Here is a 17,657-nt window from a genome sequence, read left to right as displayed (position 1 = left end):
TTGACTGTGGTGCTAAAAAACGAAATCCACAGAGAGTACTTATTTATTACACGGTGGTGTTTTATGCACATATTAAATGGGTCACTTCAACAACCCAGGAATTACTTCCCCATTTCCATTCTGTATAAGTTAGATTTACATGTGTCTGTCACTGATGCCAAAGGTATTTCTTCTTCTTTTTTCTTTTATGGGAGTAGGGTCTAATTGTTTTCCACTTTGGTGTTTTAAACTTGCATCTGATTTGAGCTGGTCGCCATTAAAGCAGGAAAATTGCAGGGCTATTCATCAAGTTGAAGCTCCGACTCATTGCATTGTTTATCATTTTCAACAGGTTCATTTGATTTGGAATAAAAAAAGGCTTTTACTACGGCTGGGAAGACCCTCAACCACATAGCAGTAGGAAAGTAATTATAGCTTGGGTCATAATTTCATATTCAGTCTGGTGTCAGGATTGTATATAAATGTCCTTATAGAGTCCTCAAAGAGGAGGTGAGTGGTTCATGGTAAAGTAATTTATATGTTACTGTGATGCATGTTGGATGTTGAGTGAGAGCTTGTAGTGTGTGTGTGTGTGCATGTGTGTGTGTGGGGTGGGGGAGGGGTGTGGAGGGGAGGGAGTGCAGGGGAAGAGGAGAGAGACAAAAGCTTTCATCACATTATTTTAAAACCTCAGAAGTCAGTCAGTTGCTCACTAAGAAAAATCTATTTAAAAGCAATATGGCTTTCCGATGCTTTACGTGACCTACTTATATTTTAATATTAAATGTGTTTTGCTTCTAAGGTAAACAAAAGCTGGACCAATGAGTTACTGCTCCTGTGATGGATGTTTATGTAAATCAAAGGTCATATTTCAGATGGAGGAATATAGCTCTCTGATGCCATGCCATCAAAATGAAGTGCTTTTATCAACACAGTCTGAATAGACCTCAACACTACCAGTTCCCCATCAACAAGAGAGGCCCTCCCCTGCAGTACATGTGACAGTGTGATGTGCCAGTGTGGCGTGTGTCCTCACCACAGGGGTACACATCAGGTAGTACAATTTCCAGGTATTTTTAGCCATGGAGGCCAGCCCTAAGCCAGGGGAGCAATAAGCCCCTTAGCACCGTGGCACCTTTTCTAAAGTGTGAAGGGAAACATAGCAGGAGACATGACACATCTGGAATGGGTTAGTTTGAGTTTTTTTATTTCATTATTTCCTGAAGCATTTTTATTTTATATTGTGAATGATAAGCGTCTGACCTATGTATTCCAGTCCTGAGACCACTAAGAATTGGACCGTATGCAATACTATAGTGTATTTTTCTCTATTTTATATTGTCTTATTGATCGCTTCACAGACACATTTTCCGCAGTAATGTCCAATACACTAGTTTGACAATGTGTTCTTTTGCGCATATGTGGACATCCACAGAACAAAATGAGTGATGTATCAGTGTTGCTGTTCCTGATGAGACGTGGTGATGGATATCATGCAAGATTTTATTCTTCATCGATTTCCCATACTTTGTATTTGGCATGTTCCATTTGCTGACACACAGTCAAAGCAAACAAATGAGGGGCTTATTTTCATGAGGTTGTGATTCACAGAATTAGGTATCAGCATGGCAGATTGCCACACCATGTTGAACCATGTTACAAAGAGACTGCCAAGCCCTGTAAGGTTCTCAAAGACAGCTACAACAGATTGTGCAGCCCTGTTTGCTTGTAGGGGACGGCAGGAAGAGAATGCAAGACAGACAAAGGAAGGAATTTAGACATCACAGTAAACTGAAGAGGAGGGAAACTGGCACCAGAAGGGTTAAACGTTTGACATTTACATCATAACATTACATTTTTTTAATTTACCAGGCTTTTATTCACAGCAACGTACAAATGGTGCACAAAATAAGTACAACAGGATAATCAAGAGACCAAAGAACACTTTGTAATGACAGAATGGCTGTCATGTGTGATAGCTGAAAGGTTACACCCACTAGAAAGCAACTCTACGACCTGCGTGCTGATGGCAGTCTCTCTGAACGGCGAGAGAGACAGGGTGTGGGGGTGGTTAACCACTCGACATGTTCTTCTTTGCAAATGAAGCACTTGTCATTTCAATTCGATTCACAAACAGGGTAGCCTACATTTGGACTGTGGGTATTTATTAAAATTCCCAAGCCTGGTACCATATTACCCTGCTGATGTTACTGTTCACAAGCTACCAGAGTAAAATACGTCTGGAAGTGAATTGCAGCTGTACTTCATGATATATTTAGCTAACTGTCTCATGCAGTGGGTACTGAGTAAGAACAGTGGATTTGCTGAAATGTCCATTAGTTGTACTTTATTAGTTGGAAGATACAGTGGAATGCACAGCGAGTACTGTGTGAAACAATTCAACTTCAATAGCACATATTCAGAAGGTTATTTTAGTTGATAAGAAGTGTGTAATCCACGCCTGTGTGTAACCCAGTAGATCACCGACTTCACTTCTAGGCCCGCCAGCAGTGCTGCTTTTTAACAGGAGGCCAGGCATTGGTTGATTTCAGTCTATATGGCTATGCAGCTCCTCTCCTGTGAGCATGGACACTTCAGATGCTGTTTTACCGTTTCCAATGAAAGTCCTTGGTGACACAATGAGGAGATGGCTTCAGATGGCGCAACACTGAAGAGCCTAGATGAGAGGAAATGAAAAATCCACCCACCGACCCAATTACAAGAAGAAAAAGACGGTTTATCGTCATTCATCTCACGCTGTTATTGCACCACGAGCACAAGGGGAGCTAATAACAGCGGGGAGAGTTACAAGGTAAAAGATAAGAAAATAACTTGGAAATTACATTTGCCACATGCAATCATTCATATCAGTCAGGAGATAATGAGAGAAAGTTCCCTTCCTTCTGTCACGTTGTCATCCAGATTGATCAAGAAGTTATGAATGCAAATGTGGACTGTATGCTTAGATTGCTATGTGCATAATTAAGGATAGATTGCCAAGATGTTTTACAAGAGCATATGTCACTGTTGTATGATCTCCTGCAATCTGAGCCTCAGAAATCCAACTCAAAAGGCCACACATACTTTAAAGTTTAAACGTTTTACTTCTCAAATGAAGTTGAATTCAGGAGAAAGTACATCAATTACATTCAAAAAGGCTTTTCCTGGAAAGATACCCTCTCACAGTAGAATCACAGAGAGAGCATGGAAAATATTTGTTGTCACACATCACTTTTCTGCCATGAACACACCGGACTGTATTGATTATTCATCCTTTGTAATGTGAGTCGGAAAAGCAGCATGTCACAATGCCCTAAATTCAGATAGAGAACATTTTATAAGCCAGTGGAGGGCTTCTGTTTCTCTTCTGGGTGTCTTCAATGCAATGTTTTACACAAAGGAACTGACGCAGGCCTTCATCCGTCTCTGCTGACGGAAGAGTCCTAACCTCTGGCTTTGTGTGCTCTGCAGAGCACTGAGGGTCCTGGTCCCCTCCACCTCCTGCCTGCCACATACACACAGTGGAGGATAAAACAACAGGGACTAATGCACAGGAGACACAGAAAGAGGAGGGGGGGAGGGCAGAGGGAGAGAGAGGAAGGGAGAAAGAGAAGGAGCATTCCGACAAGGGACAGAGAGAGAGAGAGAGAGAGAGAGAGAGAGAGAGAGAGAGAGAGAGAGAGAGAGAGAGAGAGAGAGAGAGAGAGAGAGAGAGAGAAAGATTGGAGGTGAGATAGGGAGAAAGGGGGGAGGGATAGAGAGGTGTTGTAATTCTAAATCATTTATGCTTCTGTTTCCCCAGCCTTGACACCGGGGCATGCACAGATGCACATCCTAAATCATTGATTGCATGGAAAGTAGACCTGAATGGTAAATAAATGGGTCCCATAAAACCTTGCAAGGATGGATATTGAGATGATATCTGCTGCTTTTTTATTTATTCGGAAAGTCTGGGAGCATCCCTCTGAGCCAAGGACAGAGAGTTCCTCAGGAGTCCCTCCACCTCTCAGGCCCTGCTCACGACCACCTCTATCTGATTAAAGGGTTAGGGTAACACACAGCTCTTTGCTTTTATCTCCTTGGGTATCGATGCTGCTTGGGCTTGTCTTACCAGTTCCTGGCCTGCTTATTGATGTCCATTTCCCTCCCTAACACTGACTTTCAACATGAGTACACGACTCCGCAGCAGGCGGAGACTCCTCGGGCTCTTCAGAAGGAGGGCAAAACAAGACCGCCGCCGCTGTCTGAAAAGTTATTTAGCCAAACTCTGATCGCCTCCAAACTTCTCCTCTCGGCTGTGACGGATCCCAGAGCAGGGCCAGAAGGCGACAATGTTGCAGGAAACTGTTTCATTAGATGTCCAGAGCTCAGCTGAAACTTGATCTGGCCGGCATACTGTGACATGTGTAATAGAAAGCAGACTGGCAGGGGACTGGGGAGCATGGGGGACCATGGCACTCACACATCACAGGCCAGCCTCAAGCATGGCTAGGATGACAGGTTATCAATAACCCTATTATATGAGCTGTCAGCGACCATGACAGAGGGCACAGACACCATGTCACACAGCAACTACACAAACACGCGTCAAATTCACACTTACCCATTTTTTGCTTGCTTTGCTTGGTATTTCCATGGCCAAAAGTGATGGTGGGTGTGGTGTTGAAACCTTAGTTTTCCATGACAGGGCTACAGTCCTGTCCCCTATAAAGAACTGGAGGGCTGCATTCAGTAAAAACAGCACTTGCATGTGGCTTTCTTCTTGGTCTATCTGACATAGCAAACTGGATCATACCTTTGGTAAATCAAAAAGCACACATGATCGTGATGTTACATAGGCAATACATCATAGACAACAAATATATTATAAGGCACATTTTCTGAATCGTAATAATGGTCAAATAAAAGGAAAGAGAGTTAGCAAGCGAGATAAGTATACAAAGTAATAGCAAACCACATTGCCAAGTGATCCCTCCTTTGTGTGTCTGTAAAAACACTTCTCTGCCGCCACTAAGTATAAAATCTGCATCCGTGGTTCCAAGACGGGTAATTCTCACATAGGCTGACACACTGGCACCAGGAACAGCTTTCAAGATGTCACACTGGGCTTAATACAGTCTACGTCACTTTCCCTCAGCTGGGTATTTTCACGTAGCAACACTGCCACCAACTGGCCGCGGTGGTGCAGACTGGGAAAGCAACATCATACATCGCAAACAGGGCTCTCAAGTCTCAAGTATATATTTGGAGTATATATTTATACTCCATAGGCTACAGGTCACAACCCTGAATGTCAGGAATACTGGGGACATACAGCTACTGAAACTCTACTAACCAAGAGGATGTTTAGAGGGCTTGTAATGACTGGGTTCTGCCCATATGGCCGTGAAACTGCAGAAACGGAAGTCTATATAATGTGGGAGTGTACAACAGCAAGAGCGACATGGAGGATATTCCAAACTCTAATTAACAGTCTTTCAGGAACCCAGATAACAACAGCACAAGGAATAATCTATGGACCACCAGAAGGCCTTAACAACGCCAGCACAAGAAAATGACTGGAGGATCATTAACATAAGAAGTACTCTGGAGTGTTTGTAATATGATCTTGGCACCCACTCTATACCTTTCCATGGTTTACCTTGATTGTGAGGTAATTGATGGACTATTTTAGCTTTCTCGCCCTACTAAAGAGAGATCCTTTTCAGAAGAAAAAAAACATTGTGTTTAATATAATTTATATATATTATAATTTATGCTAAATGTGTATTATGATTAATAAAATGATGTTAAACCCAAATCTGTGGAAACCTGCCAACTTCTGAGAAAACCTCCAAACTTCTGAGAAAACTTTAGAGCCCTGATCACGAACACACCGCTTGAACGAATTTAATGTAAAATACTTTACTAATGCAGGCGTAAACTGGAGGTGTGTTCATATCAGTCACAGGTTAATCCTGTCTATGCTGTTCGCTTCCTGCCATTCACAGGAGAACCCGTGATCTGAGGTGTCCTCCCTCGTCAGTTTGACATTCCACACACTCATCTGCTCCCATGGCGGCTGTCTGCTCGCCCTCACAGCCACTAATGAACCTCTTCTAAGGTAATGTTTCCCCAGTCTGATGGCTGTTGGGCTGTGGGGCCATCGAGAGCACATTTTTATGGAGCAGGCTGCCTCACCTCTGACCCCGGGCACAAGCTGGATAGACTTATGAACCTGTGACACTTTAACTGATTAGCTGCGTCTTTGGTGATGGCTGTGATTGGGTGGGCCACTACTCTGAAGTGACCTCGGGATGAATATGACCCAAATATAAATATGACCACTGAAGTTCTATATCAGAAACATATAGTGATTTTGTATGTGTGGAGTGGGAGATACATTGTTTATTGTTTATAATTTTTTTTGATTGTCTCCAGTTTAGTTTAGGTATTGGTTGGTGTTTTATGTCTGCTTCTTTGTATATAGCGCCCATTAAGTAGAATATACATAATTACACGGAAGAACAACATTTATAGGATACAGTATGTATATATATAAACATGTATTTGTTTCTGAATATTCATGGTTTTTAGTGACATTCTTCATACTTCAGTAAAAAAAAAAAATTGGGGAAGAAATACAGCCTGATGTGAAACGTGTACTTTCTTTTTATAGTATTTACTTTAATAATAGTTTCAACAAAAGGCACAAATGTATAAAATATGGTAAAGTAGGTTAGAGTATGTTGATATGTGTAGTTGGTATTAATTGGGCCATTTCAAATGATTGGTTGTATGTTCACTGTGAACTGTGTGTAATTGTGTGTTAACTCTTTTGGAAAAGATAATTGTGTTATCTTCCTCTGTTCTTCCTCTCCATTATTTCATGAGATTGAATAAACAAATAAACACAACTAAAAGTGTTGTTCCAGGATGTGGGGGCAGAGTTTCAGCATGGTGGTAGTGTTTCCAGTCTCGTCGGGTGCAGTGTTCCCAGGTGGGAACTGGCCTCCTTCCTGGCATCTCATGAATTATTCACAGCACCATTGTCTGGGTGGCCCTCACCTGTTGACAGGTCCACTGGAGAGGTGGTAGTGGTGAGGGGCGGGGGGGCAGCGACCCCTTTACAACATGTGACAAGTGTCTGGCTTCACCTGTCTGGTCTGTCTGTGTGTGTGTGTGTGTGTGTGTCAGCAGTCTACCCTCAGTGCAGACAGCTGCTGGCATAAAGACCTTCAACGTGGGCTGAAACTGGTAGTTTATCACAGGTAAGGGTATCATAGCTTCTGTCTCTTTACTTTTTAAGGAAAGGTTTAAGTCATATCATAGTGTGCTTTTATTGTCCTTTCTGGTGTCTCAACAATCACCAACTCCATTATTCAGTTCTGTATGCAATCTGTGAGCAGATGCTTGGCTCAGAACCGTAACTGTTTTAACAAACAAACAAAAACGTTTTTGTATTGTACTCTCATTGCATACAATGCCTATCATGTGTTTATTTTTACAAAATACCTAAATAAGACTTTCACATACACATGCACGGACTGTCTATATAGCAGCGAGAAACTGAAACATTGATTTATTATCACAAAGTTGTAAATGTATACATTGATGGATTGTAATCAGAATCTTTGTCTAGGTTCAGACCTGCCCATAATGCTGTAAGGTGAACTGAATGTATTAAATAATTCACAATACAGATGCTCACATTAAACCCTTTTTTTCTTCCTGTTATCAGGGTCATGATGACATCCCCCTGTCTTTTTTTCCTCATCCACTACACTAGTGTTTTTCTGTTCAGGATAGTGGGGGCCTGCTATAGAGGATGTGACTGTCTCTCCGATATCAAATACATCAACTGCTCTTCTGGGAATTTCACCACTCTGGTCAGCAACATTGCCCGCAACACAGAATACCTGGACCTGTCCAGAAACCTGCTGACAGTGCTGCCGCCAGACTCCCTGGGACAACTGTGGAGGCTGCGGGTACTGCTGCTGAGAGACAACAACATCAGCCTGGTTTCAGATGGGGCTTTCTCTCACCTGCTGGGCCTCCGCAGGCTGGACCTGAGCCACAACCGGCTCTTTACCCTGGGTGAGGGCTTCTCCACAGGGTTGGGCACCCTCATGGAACTCCTCCTTAGCCACAACTCTCTCACCATCCTGGAGAGCGGCAGCTTCCAGAACCTGGACAACCTTCAGAAGCTGGACCTCAGCGCCAACCTCATCCATCTGGTGCATCCCAGGGCTCTGGGCAGTATGACTGCTCTGCGGCGCCTCCATCTGGAAGGGAACCGCCTGGCCAGCCTGGGTCCCGACCTGTTCTCCACCCTGCGCTCCCTGGAGGTACTGGGCCTGCGGGGGAACCAGGTGAGCTCCACTGAGGCGGGGGTCTTCACCCCTCTATCCCGCCTGGCTCTGTTGGACCTGGGCCACAACCGCCTCAGCACGCTGGGATTCCAGACCCTGCTGAGCATCCGTACTGCCAGCCTCCATGTCCTGCTGGAGGGGAACCCCTGGCACTGCGACTGCGACCTTCAGCGGGTCTTCAGTAAGCTGAACACAGTCCATCGCCTCTTCCTGGACGACCTCGGGGATCTGCGATGCAGCGACCCGGCAGAACTGAGGGGCAGGTCCATGGGCGATGTGGAGGCGGAGCTCTGCGTGGGTGAGACGGTGACCGTGCTCATCCTGACTATTACCGTGGTGATCACCGTGGTGGCGGCCATTATCATGGCAGAGAAGAACAAGAAGAACAGTAAGGAGTGGACGGAGGAGAGCGTGGGACTGGAGGCCTACTGCGACAACTAGGCCTGTGGCAGGCTGATGAGGAAGAGGAGAGAGATACCATGGAAATGCAAATTGTATTCTATATGCAAGAGAAGCGTATTCTATATTCTATATTATATTCTGTAGATTACATACTGTATATTACATATTGTATAAAGCTTTTACAGTAAGAACAAAATTCTTTCAGATTGTATTTGTGTTATTTGGAATCACTAAAGACTCTTATTTCTCAACAAGATTTGGTGGACTTTGTTATAAAGCTTCTGTAACTATTGGAAATATCTTCCGCCAATTTAATACAATAAATGAAAAGGGCCAAAGGCGGACCTTCCTGCAGTAAGGCTTTGTTGGCATGGCTGACATTACGGGTTAAAGAGTGTGTCCTTGTGAAACAATCATAACAATAGCCAACAATAGAATAATTGAGCAGTTTGAAAACGTTGTACTGGGACTGACTGGCAAAATACAGCCATGCATATTTCATAGCTCCACCTTTCACCTCAGGCATACAAAAGGGAAGGGTAGATGAAGATATTTTCAATGTGCAGCGGTTGTCAGTCTTAGAAATTGCTTCGGGGTAAAAACCCTTTTGGTTCAGAAAAGAACTGTACAGCAGCCCGCTGCTATTTAATTTACATACAGGTTTTGATATTTTTATGTATATATATACATACAGTTTGACTAACCATGAATGTATGATGAGTTATGAAAACTGTACATTCTCTCAAAGGAATCACATAGAAATTAATGTATTCTACATTCCTATCATTGTACTGCAATAAGCCTTTTTCTCTTGGTCTTGTGGGTATTGTAATGGAATTCTTGTTAGAATAGTGTATGTCTCGAGCTATGTGAATTATTTATTTTGCTCCACTTCGGGCTACATGTTTTATCATTGTGACCCATATCGATGTTACTTGCCCATGGATGGCACAGATCCAGCACGCCTCCCAGCTCAACGTTACTTCTTGGACCGTTGTCAAGGTAATTAGACTGATGCTAAGGTGATTCATTCTGAAGCTGGATTTTCCCCCAATGTGTGGACAGGAGCAGTAATATCGAAAATCGTTTTGCAAAAGATCTGAAGACTCATTGGCCTTTATTTATGAATGGCTTCAAAGTTTTTGTCTCATTTAGTCAAATAGAGAATGTGTCTGTATGGAGAAGCATATAAATCATCTACAACCATCTGGTGATATTGTAGATCACATAGAGATTTGGCTTCTCAAGTAAACGCTAACTCAAATGATCCTGCTCCCACAACTCCTGCTCCCACAACTCCACAACTCCACTAAAAAAGGTGCACAAATTAAGTGTTATGTTGTGTTGGAAGTACACTGCATTAACATATATACAGTGCTGTGTGTAAAATGTTACTGTGTAGTGGAATAAACCTTGTTAGTGCCACCTCCACATTTTTGCTAACCTTGCAAAGTCATATCAATAAATGCCAATTGAATTAGTTCAGGAACATCTGAAATTGCGTGTGACATCTAGATGGAAATCCTTTTTGACGTGATGTACAGTATTTGAGCAACAGAGGGCACTGAAGATGAGCACAGCACATGTAGACCTGCATTTATCAAAACACTGACGGATGATGTGCATTTCTACCAGTAGATGGGAGTATATCATAAACTGTGAAATGCCTGCTCCTCCCCATCTCTGAACCAGAAAAACACATTTTTCAATGAATAACATAATTACAGACAGCCGGAAAATGTGTTTTCAGATGTCCCTGTGTTGTTCTGGACCAAGGACCTCAGCTCATCTCTGCTTGCTGTTCCATCTGTCTGCTGTGGTAGAATTAGCATCTGAGCTGGACATTCTGGTAGTGGCTCAATAGAACACAATTTGCCTCAACAATCATTTTTAAGACCCTTAATATGGGATTAGATCCACTGGAGTGGGCCCTATGCCAACCGAGGGTGGCCTAATCACAACAATAACCATTGTAGAGGCTGTCAGGTGACAGGAAGGTCAGGAGGTCAACAGTGTGAAAGTGATTTAGAAGACAAATTGTTCATCAGCACTCTTCATCATGAGCATCGTTACTAATACAACACCTGCTGATTTAGCAGAAGCCTGGGTAACAGGGATGTCATGACAGGGCTATGTTCACTGACAATAAATGAACATGGACCAACATCAAGGTCTCTGTGTGAAGAGTTGCAGTTTAATGTAAAATGGTAAAAGAGGAATGGGGTGAAAAAACGACTGCAAAACAAATTACTGCTTTTTTAATGACTCGACTGATTTTCTCCCAGAGTCAAAATAAGCTTCCTCTAAAATCTCCACACTGCTGCCTCAGTTGAATGGTGGAGCACCCCACTCAGCAGAAACTCTCCATGCCACCTCCCCACCTCCCCCAGCCTCCCCATTACAATCTCAAACTCCCCACACCACATCCCTGCCCTCCCGCTTAAGACCTCAAGGGTGAAAACATAATGGACAGAGGTGGGCTATCTGAAGCCTAGCCAGACTCATTCTAATCAGGGGCCATCATTCTCTCTGGGCATCTCAGCTACAGAGGGACCAACTCAGCATCTGAATGCAAGGAGGGCAGTGGGAGTCTGAACCCTGGGAACAAGGTGGCCCTACGAGGACGGCAGTGGGAGTCTGAACCCTGGGAACAAAGTGGCCCTACGAGGAGGGCTGTGGGAGTCTGAACTCTGGGAACCCCCCGTATCGAGCTGAGACCTGGGGAGGAGTGCAAGCATGTCATCTTCTCCTCTGGAGCGGGGCTCTGCAGAGGATAGGATCTTTTTGTTGTTGTTTCACACACAAACACAAAAAGACATGTGCCACCACAGATGCACACAACCACATACACTCACACACAGAGGGAATCCACTTTGTAAATCCTGCGTCCTGGCAGACAATCTGACTTTACAATTACATTAAGCTGTCCCTCTCTTCATGGTGGCCGTGGGGTGGCTCTTAGGATGGCAGCGTTGGCGGGTCTTCTCAGAGCAGACCGACCTGCAGCGCTGGGGCTGGCCAGGACCCCAGAGCTGGCTGTCAACATCAAACACACAGTAAACACAGATTTGCCATTGATAATTTCTCATCTGAACTCTGAATGTGCGACTAAACAGCGTTCTTGTCTGAAACCCGAAGTGATGGTTGAGGACCATGTACTTTCCAGTCACTGTCAGATGTGTAATTTGGAAGTTTAAAATCAAGCTCAGAGACTTGAAACAAGACAACCGTGGGAGGTATTGCTTCAATAAGCTGTTCTGTTCTGGTGCATGAAGGACTGTTACCATGGCAATCCAATCGGCCACTTGTCCCATGATAACCTTAAAAACTGTTCAGAGCGGAGTGATTCTTGTGACACCAGCACAACAGCCCATCCAGTCAGGATATGGCCAAGAGAAAAAAAAGTGGTGGAGGAAGAAAGGAGAAAGGGGGAGAGCAAGAGGAGGACAGGAGAGGAGAGAGGGGGAGAGGAGGAGGACAAGGACAGAGCAAGAAGAGCAGAGGAGGGAAGATAGGGGGCAGGGAGAGAGGGGAGAGGAGCAGGAGGAGGAGATAGAGAGGGGGGGAGAGAGGGGGAATGGAAGGCGGGGAAGAGGAGGAAGATGGATGTGTGAAAGCCTTCAGATAACTTTAATTCCCACCTTGGCGGGGTGCGGGTTTGGTGTCTGGTTCCCTTGATTGACCAAAACAAACCATATTCTGTAGCAACATTAACAACCATGGAGTACATTTGCAGACGCTCTTATCCAGAGCGACTTACAGTAAGTACAGGGACATTCCCCCGAGGCAAGTAGGGATTAGTGCCTTGCCCAAATACACAACGTCATTTGGCATGGCAGGGAATCGATCCGGCAACCTTCTGATTACTAGCACGACTCCCTCACCACTCAGCCATCTGACTAGACACTAACTGGCATCTTAGTTCTGCCAGGCCAGTCTCCATTTTCTAAGTACTGACTGGTGCTTTTAGACTCAAGTTTGTCTACAATGAATGCACATTTCTAACCAGCATTTACTTGCATTTAACTACACAGCAAAGTTGCTTGCATCCAACCTTCAACAGAATTCACCATAATCCTAACCCTGACCTCAACCCTAACCCGTCAGCCTATAAAGTGTTCGCCATTTGATCTCTTAGAGCAATTTTCAATTTCTGTAAAGTAGTTGGTGTGATGGAACATTTACGGCAACTGCTGTTTCTTTAAAGAAGGACCCAAAGATAATCGATGATACAGGTTCTGCCAAGTAGGGAGCTGTGCCTGCCCGCTCAGCTTCCCCATGCTAACATTTCCTCCCTGAGAAAGCCTTCCTGGATGCAGGGCAATCCCTGAAGTGAAGTAAATGTAAAAACAAGCAGCTTTGGCTGCAGTCAGGAAGCAGTTTGGGTACAATACAGTACAGTACATGTCCCAGCCATAATTCCAGTTGTGGGAAAAAATCTGTATACCAATTGTTGGGTGGGGCCGGGCCATGAGAATGTGATCAGCAAAGTGTGGATTATCCATTGTAAAACCACTCATTTCTAGCTAGCCAATTTGCCATGCTCTCATATTGCATTGATTTTGAAATCAGGAAGTGAACCCTATTTGGAACAATGACACAGCAAATTAAACACCCGGCTAATGCAGGCAACACCTGATATATTACCCCAATATCCCAGCAGGCACTAAGAAACAACATTTTAAAAAACAACCCTATGCCTTCTGCACTTTTTTATTCCATCGGTCTAAAAGCTTCCAGAAATAGTTCTAATGCTCGTCACTTATCTGGCCATTCCACTGTTCGGATGGAGTGCCTGTCTGCTTGCTGTCTGATGGCACTCAGATGTGTCTCCTTTGTTTGGCTGATGGCGTGACTAACTCCGTCTGACTCTGAGAATGAAAAAAAGCGCCCCTACCACGGAAAGGATCATAATAATTGGATGTGCACAGGGCCAGTCTGTTTACAGATGATTGTGAATGTCATTAGCATTGGGTGTTATCACAGTTGCTCACTTCTTAAGGGTAATGTGTTTCTGGTGGAGTTAAAAAGAAATTATAAATCAAGTAGGTCTAAACAACATTTGTTTATTGCCTGTCACTTTACTTAACATCAGAAAGAATAAAGTGTGTGTCTTCTTGTTTGCATTGTGTGCAGGGACGGACTGGGGGGAAAAAGTGGCCCGGGAGTAATACTGTCAGACCGGCCCACTCAATACACAGCGCGTTGTCCACTCAATGCATCGCATGTATCGACCAGTCATTGGCCTACTTGGAAAAATACCCATACACAGCATTATTTTGGATGATTACAAAGAAATTACATCATATATGTTTAATTTCTTACGTTAAACTTCCATAGTCCGTACAAACACATTTCAGAAGACGCGTCAGAGAATTTTTAAAATATTGGCACAATGAGTGTGAATACAGATCGCGGGTAGCAGTATAAACCTCAGTCAGTGAATCTAGACTGCAAAAGGTCTTAGAGCAATTTATACGTATTCAAGCTGTAACATGTGAAATAATATTAGATGCTGGCGATGTCAGAGGGCCAGTTGGTAATGGAAGTGGGCTGGTATTTTGGACCATCCCAACCCCCTCGGCCCACCGGGGGTTTCCCGGTATCCTCGATGGCCAGTCCGCCTCTGATTGTGTGTGTGTTTGAATCACTGCATGTGTCTGTGTGTTTGTATGTACAAGGATGTGTGCTACATATACTGTATGAATATGTGTGTGTATATAAGTGTGTGTATGTGTACTGTGGAGCATCTCTGAGCAGATTAATGTAAATCCAGGCCTGGGCTAGCTTCAGGGGGGCTAGTTTGAGCTGCCTCTATCTCCTGTGAGGACTCTTGAACTCTCATCTCCTGGGAGACATGGCGTACAACCTCAGGTGCTGTGATCAGCATGCTAATCACCATGGGCCAGCGGGAAGCCATGTTTCCTATCACCATCCAGAGTACATCCAAAGAACGAACAGGACGCAATGTGGCTGGGAAAACTAACACAGCAGGACAAATACAGTGGAAGTCATGTTCATTTCATCAAGGATAAGATTAAACTCTCATTGTAAAAGTCTTGTACTCGCTGTACTGGCTTGTATGTGTTTCCTCTGGATAAAAAAAGCACAATATGTTATCTTCTGAAGAGGCACATACTGGGCCAGATTGTGTTGACCTTTTGATTGTAATTTGTTTGTGTCGCCTTAAGAAGTTTTCGTTATTGCAAAAAAATTGCTTCACAAAGTGAACTGGATCTCCCATCAGAAATATCATGACAAATGTAATAGTTATATTTTCCAAATTAAATAGAAAATTTAGGAAGGTCCTGTGTGGTTGTAGTGTATTGTTCATATCTCCATTTGCACCTCTGCGTCTGATAAAAAGATTATGACATTCAACTATTATGAGCTCTACCAGTCCCAAAGCAGTTTTCCCTTTTTCTATTACAGTAACACTTATCTATCCAAGAACTGAATGTGATTTGAATATGTTAAGGGTTTGTTGTATTTGTGAAATCTCACTTCTCCCTCTTGGAACAGATAATTTTGAGATTGTTGAACAGCAGATGATAAGTACAGTTCTCAGTGACAACATTCTGCTTTGCGTAGTCATAGTTGTGGAATGTTTTCTTTCTCCTGTCAGACTCAGTGTGTTTGGCTGAACTATATATCTGTAGGCTCCTTCTCCTCTGCTCTGAGGCCCATCTTGAATGTGAAGGCAGAAAAAAGATTAGTTTGGTAATGCTGTGAGGTTAGGGACGGGACACAACAAGAAACATTTACATAATACACTCCAAACTGTCAAACGATATGGGAAGCTCAGGCAAATTTGGGAAATGGAAATAGTTGAACCAAAATGTACACCATTAAAATTATCTGCTGCGTGTGAAGAGACTGATAAGGGGTCTCAAAGCAGGCCTACTGCACCCTCAACAGGAGGCCTACATATCCCTCTATAAAGGCTACATCAATATTGTATGCTGTTTTCAACATTTCAACAAGGCAGTCTTTTTTCAATTATGGATTTAAATAGTTACCAATTTTGCAAAGTTGATCCATCCCAACCTTGAGCACTTCACAAACTCCACACTTGAAAGCTTATGAGTCAAGCCTTTAATGACCGAATTCTGTGGCCCCTCGATGCCAGTTGAAAGGTGGGTGTTTCTGTCCATTTATCTGGCTTTTCCACAATTTTTTTCAGAGCAACCAGTGAGACCCCCAACTGTTGCATATGCCAATGTAATAGGGAATTTGTCTTGAGAGGGCTGTGTTTTCAGTACCACCAGCTAGTTGTACATGATTTGATCACACTCTTCACCCACAGACCAGTTGCCAAAACAGCAAGAAAAAAGAACAGCTCAACACCTTTGAAACGAAACACACTGTGTGACCTGTTGATATTCATACAATGGACCAGAGAGTAAAGCATTCTGTCCTGAGTGATGTAAAGCAGCTGAGAAGTATATTATTTACCTGCCGCATGGCAAGACAGATGACACACTGTTTAACTTTCCAGCACAACAAACCCAACATACCCACAGCCCAATCTGACATGACAGAGCATGTTCTCCTTGCCCAACAGTGTAAATCTCCATAACTGGCCTCCATGACACCACCCGAGTACTCATCCCGCTTTCTCACAGTCATAAGACAGCTAGGAATTATCCCTGTGGACGTATTGTAGTCATAAGGCTGTTGGAGCAGCTTGTGAAAAAGTGTGTTATGTCTGTGAGTCATCTGAATCACAGGTTCAACATACACTATATTGCCAAACATATTCACTTGTCTGTATTCACACGTATATGAACGTAAGTAACATCCCATTCTTAAACCATGGTATTTCATTTGATGTCGGCCCACCCTTTGCAGCTATAACAACTTCAACTCTTCTAGGAAAGCTTTCCACAAGGTTCAGGAGTGTGTTTATGGTTTTGACCATTCTTCCAGAAGCGCATTTGTGAGGTCAGGCAGATGTTGGACGAAAAAGCCTGGCTCGCAGTGTCCGCTCTAGTTCATCCCAACGGTGTTCTATCGGGTTGAGGTCAGGACTCTGTGCAGGCCAGTCAAGTTCTTCCAGACCAACTCACTTATCATGTCTTTATGGCCCTTGTTTTGTGCACCTGAACTCAAGGATTTGGATAGCTGAGTGAATACTTTTGGCAATATAGTGTACATGTCTTAAGGCTTTTTCCGGACGTTACCACCTCTACTTGATAATTTCTTTGGAATAAGACTTGGCAAAATCCCTTTTGGGTGTTGAAGGTGGTTAACATAATTGTTTATCAGAGTCATTTGATCATTTGACGTCTCAAGACTTGTGTCTTGAGACAGATATGTTTTTTCACCATGGCCCCATATGTCACCCTGCAGGTTCCCACCTGCCTCTTTGTCTTGGTGAGACCTGTGTTATTAAATTATACTGAAGGCATTGGGTGTTGTGTCACTATTGAGTGAACTGCCACGTGTTTCATTATCTTATTGCTGCTCCACGTTTGTGTGAGTCTCAACGTGCAGCCAGACACACACACAGACTTTCATCTTGATTTGTGACAGACACCAACTTCAAGCTTAATTACTCAAAACATTCCTCACTTCACATTAATCTGAAGGGTTGCCTGGTTTGATGAGCTGATAAGATGTTTCACATCAGGCAGCTACCAACTTTGTCTCTTATTCATCAAACATAAAAAAGATTAGAAATAGCTTAACTTCTGAAAATCTAGCAACATGTGAGTTTGAAATAATGAGGATGTTATCTAAGAGCAGCAGTTTGTGGAGATAAGACACAAAACTGTCAATATATTGAGCTTGTTTAAAGAATGCCCTATAGAGTATATAATATAGTCTTTTCCTTTTCTGATGTTCACAGTTCATCATAGTATTCCATCAGGCACAAAACACCTGCTGAGGATTGATTTCCTTTGTTTTATTTGTGTAGCAAAC

General features: G+C 43.4%; 1 protein-coding gene and 1 long non-coding RNA gene across 2 annotated transcripts; one reads left to right on the top strand and one right to left on the bottom strand.

Moving 5' to 3' along the window:
- Positions 1-2,240: 2,240 nt before the first annotated feature.
- Positions 2,241-5,011, bottom strand: LOC146234284 (uncharacterized). The gene is made up of 3 exons (XR_014741538.1): positions 4,937-5,011; positions 4,583-4,774; positions 2,241-2,656 (listed from the first exon to the last, which is right to left on the bottom strand). It is a non-coding gene; the product is annotated as an uncharacterized LOC146234284 (long non-coding RNA).
- A 2,695-nt stretch (positions 5,012-7,706) lies between these two features.
- LOC146234283 (uncharacterized) lies at positions 7,707-8,802 on the top strand. Its single transcript, XM_084688495.1, has one exon. The coding sequence runs from the start codon at positions 7,707-7,709 to the stop codon at positions 8,769-8,771; it is 1,065 nt and encodes a 354-aa protein (XP_084544621.1). The 3' UTR covers positions 8,772-8,802.
- The last annotated feature ends 8,855 nt before the right edge of the window (positions 8,803-17,657 follow it).

Source organism: Hypomesus nipponensis, chromosome 23 (assembly GCF_054491055.1).
Source record: "Hypomesus nipponensis isolate SF chromosome 23, ASM5449105v1, whole genome shotgun sequence".
Classification (NCBI taxonomy): Eukaryota; Metazoa; Chordata; class Actinopteri; order Osmeriformes; family Osmeridae; genus Hypomesus; species Hypomesus nipponensis.
This window is presented reverse-complemented; position numbering and strand designations above follow the sequence as displayed.

Bases quoted from the DNA above. Each gene is read 5' to 3' on its own strand.
- LOC146234283 (XM_084688495.1), top strand. From the start codon at position 7,707: ATGACATCCCCCTGTCTTTTTTTCCTCATCCACTACACTAGTGTTTTT.